This window comes from Empidonax traillii, unplaced genomic scaffold, assembly GCF_003031625.1.
Source record: "Empidonax traillii isolate 1590-97213 ecotype Southwest subspecies unplaced genomic scaffold, ASM303162v1 scaffold174:size915687, whole genome shotgun sequence".
In the NCBI taxonomy this organism is placed as follows: domain Eukaryota; kingdom Metazoa; phylum Chordata; class Aves; order Passeriformes; family Tyrannidae; genus Empidonax; species Empidonax traillii.
In genome coordinates, this window is record NW_020955367.1 from 6,327 (window position 1) to 11,699 (window position 5,373).

The 5,373-nt window shown below is 61.1% G+C and overlaps 1 protein-coding gene across 10 annotated transcripts in view; it reads right to left on the bottom strand.

Moving 5' to 3' along the window:
• Positions 1 to 219: 219 nt before the first annotated feature.
• Positions 220 to 5,373, bottom strand: part of KCNT1 (potassium sodium-activated channel subfamily T member 1) — a 76,590-nt gene continuing 71,436 nt past the window's right edge. For 5 of the 10 annotated variants that reach the window (XM_027885889.1, XM_027885893.1, XM_027885894.1 and 2 more), the window contains 3 exons: positions 3,851 to 3,913; positions 1,204 to 1,288; positions 647 to 767 (listed from right to left, as the gene is read on the bottom strand). In XM_027885889.1, coding sequence (XP_027741690.1) covers positions 647 to 767; positions 1,204 to 1,288; positions 3,851 to 3,913 — 269 coding nt within the window. Of the gene's footprint in view, positions 768 to 1,203; positions 1,289 to 3,850; positions 3,914 to 5,373 lie in introns of all 10 variants that reach the window. The other 5 variants (XM_027885891.1, XM_027885890.1, XM_027885888.1 and 2 more) reach the window with 3 other exon arrangements.

Consider the following 5,373-nt stretch of genomic DNA (forward strand, 5'->3'; position numbering starts at 1 on the left):
GGACACCACGGCTTTGGTCACCTGGGCTCGGCCTGGTTTGGTTTGTGAGACGCCCCAAAGTGCCGGAGGGCAGGGCAGCCCCTGCCATGGCACCTGTGGGGGCTGCACCACCCCGTCCCACCCATCCCACCGCGGCACCCGCCAGTCCTTCCCGGCGCCCGGCACAGAAACCCAACGGAGGGCGGGTGACAGAGCAGAAGTTTGGGGACCCAGGGAGGAGGGTTTTGGGGGCAGTTTCGCTCTCAGGTTGACCGGCCCCACCCAACGCAACCAACCTGCACCTTGTGGGGCGACACCAAACCCAGCCCTGCCCCTGTTGGGGGGGGGCTCAGCCCCGTCCCGCCGGCCCCAGCGCGGACTCGCTCACGAGTTGCGGTATCGGTATAAAAAGTTAAAATCCACGGGGCGCTGCCGCCGGCTGGGGGGTCTGTCCGGCCGTGGGTCTGTCCGGCCGTGGGTCTGTCCGGCCCTGGGTCAGTCCAGCCCTGGGTCTGTCCGGCTGTCCTGCCCCTCCCAGGGCTCCGGGCGTCCCTCCCACAGCGCAGAGCCAGGCTGGGCATGGCCATCCTCCGGCCCCCCCGGCTGCCCCGTCCTCTTCTCCGGCACCCCGTGGCCCTGGCAGGGGCTCTGGGCGCGGGGGGGCCGCTCACAGCTGGGTCTCGTCGCGCGTCTCGGGGTTGCTGGAGCCCAGCTTGTTGCTGCAGCTGCTCTTGCGGCTGTGGCCGTCGTTGGCCACGTGGGCCAGCGGGTCGGAGCGGATCAGGTACCTGCAGGGCACAGTTGGGTTACACCTCTGGGACCCCCCCCTGGCTCCCCAGGACCAGGAGGGAGCTGTGTGACCCCAGAATTGGGGTCTGGCCCAGCCCTGAGCCCCACTGTGTCATGCTGGGAGCTGTTAAAATAATAGGTGTTAAATAATAATAGCTGTTAAAATAGATGCCATGAAATAATATAAGAAGTAAGCAGGAGTTGTTCCTCCTGGAGGTGCACGGTGGCAAAAGCCAAAGGGAAAAGCTCCACATTGCCCATCAGAGCAAAGCTGGGGCTTGAGCGGTTTGGGCAGTGGGAAGGAGCCAAAAGCTGCAGGTATTTATGAGAAATTAGGGAAAGCATGATAATCCCAACACAGTGGGGGTCACCCCAGGGCACTGTGGTTTGTGTGGGGGCACAGGGAGCCCACAGGAGGGCAGGGGCAACACCTACACGATGTCGTTGAGCTCCAGCCGCGTGTCCGGGGGAGGATTGATCAGCACGTAGGACAAGGTGTTCTGGTGGTCGTTCATCTCATCTGCGAGAGGAGGGGAAAGGGCTGGTGAGGGAGGGGCACCCAGGCAGACACCCCAACAGACATGCTGACAGACACTGTCCTGGTCCTTGCTCCCCCAGCAAAGGGGTCCCTTCACCGGGAAAAGCCGTGGGCGATGGCATTGCCAGCGGGAGAGCACCAAGAACGTCACTGCCACCTCCCTCCACACCTCCCCAGCCTCTCCCCCACTAGGGCACGGCCCAGGGGACTGGCAGATGCAACTCTTCCAAGTCCCCACTCCCCCCTCCAAAATAAAGTGAGAAGTCTTACCTTGGTGCAGTGCAAAAGAGGGAACAGGTTAGTCCTGCTGTGTGAGGTACAGCACAAGTCCAACCTCTGCGTCAGGGCAGCCAAAACCCCCCCCCGGGGCCACACAAACAAACACTCTGCCCACCTCTCCCCTTCTTCAGTGACTCAATTTAGCATCAGTCCAGCAACAGGATTAATTCAAGGGTTGCATCTTTCCCCTGCCCAAGGGAAATTGCCTCCGTGGCGTTTCAGAGCCGTTGGTGGCTCTAAACCACAGCGGCCTCCCGGGGGGTGGGAGGGCTCGAGGCCACCAAGAGCTGCACCCAGGGCCATCCACGATGCCAGGAAGGGGCCCCTGCGCTTCCCGAAATAGCCAAGAACAAGATCATGGTGGAATGGATGGGGGTGCGAGGCTGCGGGCGGCCAGGATGGAGGGGGAAGCTGCCACAGAGAACACGGTGGTTTCCAGACGGGCTGATGGGGTGTGGATGGACAGGATGGAGAGGGGACAGACAGACAGACAGATGGACGCTGGGGCAGCGTGAGGAGCACGGCGGGACACCAGCTCACTGCAAGGCTCGTCACTGGGATGTCTCTTTTGGAAAGGCTCCTCTAAGTGCCTTGGAGCACACCGGGTGTCTGATGATCCCAGCAAAGGGAGCTCAGTTTGGGGGCAGCAGGACCAGGATCTGGGATCAAGCACTAACCCCGGGCTGGGGGGGGCTGCTCCCTGTCCTGCTGCTCCAACCACCCCATCCCTGCTGTGCCCCTGCCTGGGGGTGGGGATCCCCCTGTCAAAGGCTGCCCTGCCCCATGCTGGGCACAGTTGGACTCTTGTGCCACCGCAGTGCCAGCGGTGCCCCATCACCCTGGCACGGGAGGAGAGGCCCAGCTGCTCCTCAGCCCCAGCACTGGGGTGAAACCTTTGAAGTGGGGTTTTTCTGCAGCTGTGGGATGAGCCACAGCAGACACCCAGCACAGGGTGCAAAGAATGTTCCTCCTGAGCTGCCTTTGCCAGGACACGTCCAGATGAACCCCCCCGGGGCATCCCCTGCAGGTACCACACGCAGCAGTGCTTGCAGGGGGACACCAGCCCCTTGTTTTGCTCCTCAGACACATCCCTGGCACCTCTGAGGCCGCAGAAGGTGCCATAGCTGGGCAGGGCTAGGACCACCACAGGGGAGATGCTGTGTGGGACCCCCAACCCGTGCCGGGGTGTCCCCCAACACTGCCCCAGGTGTGGGCCAGTCCCTGGAACTTTGGCCATCCCAGTGCTCAGCCTTACAGCGAGGCAGGGACAGGGGTGGCAATGCTGGGGCAAAGGGGGGGGCACACAGACCCCGGGACCCCCACGGCAGACACGGGGTTTGACATGAGGGGAGGTGGGGAGGGCCCTGGCTCACGGCAGGTGTCCCTGCTCCATGGAAGCACCTTTTCCTGACCCCCCATGCAGCCAAGCCAGGCACTCTGAGCACGCCAAGTATATTGCTCTATCATCCCAGCTCCCAGGGCAATATACTCTGCTGGAGTGGGGCTTCCATGAGCCCCAGCTGGGGCTGCCTCTCTGATGAAGGACACACTCCACAGGAAAATGCCAACGTTTCACCTTAAGCGTGGCCTGGTGAGGCCAAAAATACAGCTGGGTCGGACTATTGCTAAGCTCAGGGAAAAGGGGCCTCTCCAGGGTACATCACACTCTGATGTAAAGACAAAAATGCTGCAAAAACCCCTCAGCTCCTGCAGACCCCAACGAGGTGCCCAGAGCAGCTCATGCTGAGCCCAGTCAGAAAACAGGGTCTGCCAATGCTGGAGAGGGGTCCAGGAGGGCAAACCGAGGGGTGCAAAGGGATTTGGAAGTGGTGCCTTGCCCCTGGGGCTGACCCACGGGCACCAAGGTGCAGGAGCTCCAGCAGCTCATCACAACATGCGCAGGCAGCTCTGCTGGGCTCGTCCCCTCCTCAAACTGCCACTGGCTTTGCAGCCCAAAGCCACCTTGCAGAGCCACGGGGGAAGGAGGGTTCTGTTGGAGACAGCGAGGGCTGTGATTTCCCTGTAGGAACTCAACTAGAAAAGGGTCCCTGAGGTTTCTATCTCCCCGACTCAGTGAAGCCCTGAGTTTGCACCACCACTACAGGCCAGTCCTTTGATTTCCAGTGCCACCCAACAAATTAGTGCTGAAAAGCTCGGGGATCTAAGGTGAAAACCGGCAAGGGTGAGGTTTGGGCTTAGCTGGCATGATCTTGTTGTACGCTGCACGCCATGAGTCACGCGGGACTCCCAGGGAGAGGGAATTACCTTGCAAATATCCCAGGTTTACCCGATTCATCACATCACTGGCTGTTAAATTTGCTACATCCTCTACAGAACATACAGGGAAAGGCACAGACATAAACAGAGAGAGAGAGAGAGGTCAGCAAGCCATGGTTCGGCAATATCAGAGACGAGCTCCTGCGCTGCAGCCATAACACGAGCAAAAGAAAAAGGAGAGGGGCAAGAAGGCAGAGCAACGTGTGCTTCCTGAACACCACGGGAGGCCAGACACCGACGGTGACACGTGGGGACAACACACGGCCCGGCACCGCTGGGTGCAGAGGGGCCACAGGGGTTGGGGAGTTGAGGGTCCCCCAGCGCCCTGGTCCTGCCCCACCCCCCTGGAATGGGGGTCCTGTACCTCCCCCACACTGCCTCTTCTCCTGCCAGAGATCCCCCAGTTTGCTTCCACTGAACAGTTGCCAGGACAAGGATGCCAACTCTGACCTAACCCCAGGACGTGCCCTGAGCCCCCCTCCTCTAGTGGGGCTGATGGTGGAGTGCCAACCCTCACCAAGGCCAGGCAGCCCCCCTGAAACCACAGCAGAAACTTCTGGGACCAGGAATGTAGGGAGAAAAGGAGAGGAGGCATACACCCCTGCAAGCCCTTGCCTGGCATTCCCTGTGCTCCCTCCATCCCACCTCGGGCTGGCTCTCCTGCCTCCCTCCTGCTGGGGACATCCACGGCCAGCCCGTGGGCCCTCCACTCCAAACCCCTCCTGCACTGCACTTAAACTCTCCTCCTCTTTCATGTGGCTGAAACCAAGATGGGAAAAGAGGGATCCCACCCCCTAAACATCTCAAAACCAGCTCCCACCCCAGCTGGGGCTCAGGGCCAGCCTGAGTGCGGGCAGGGGCCGGTGCGGGGTGGACAGACTCTCTTGGAGGATGGAGCAAACAAGCAGCAGCACAGGATGGCTTCAAAGAAAGAAAGGAAAAAAAACAAAACAAAACAAACCAAAAACCAAACCAAAACCCAAAGCAAACAAACCAAGGGAACTGTGGGCTACAGACTTTGTCATAACCCAGGGGTGGGGGGGTGGAGTCGTCTGGGGGGGACAGACAGACGGCAGCACCGACGGGCAGGTAAGAAGCTTCACGAGAAATGCAGCTGCACAGAGGGGCCCTGAGCACTGTCACAGCCAGACACCGCTGTCACACGCCATGAAGCAACTCAGCCCTGCAGCTACCGAAAGGCTTTCCACGGAGGAGTTTACGACGGATTCAAGTCTATAACAAAGGGGGGGTCTGCGCCAGCTGACGGGGCTTCACCTCTCCCTGCCGCACTACAGGGGCTCTCGGGCACAAAAGGGGTTTGCTGACCTGGGGTCGGTGTGTCCTGAACCACCAGAAAGTGGAGGGGCAAGCGGGGCGTGTGGCACCCCGAGGCTGCGCGGGGAGGGCGAGCGTCACTCTGCCACTGCCAGCTCCTGCCTGGAGCCACCCCAGAGCCCAGAGGTGTGGGGAGGGGGGGCTGCCTGCAGCTGGCTGGGGGTGGCAGGGCGGGT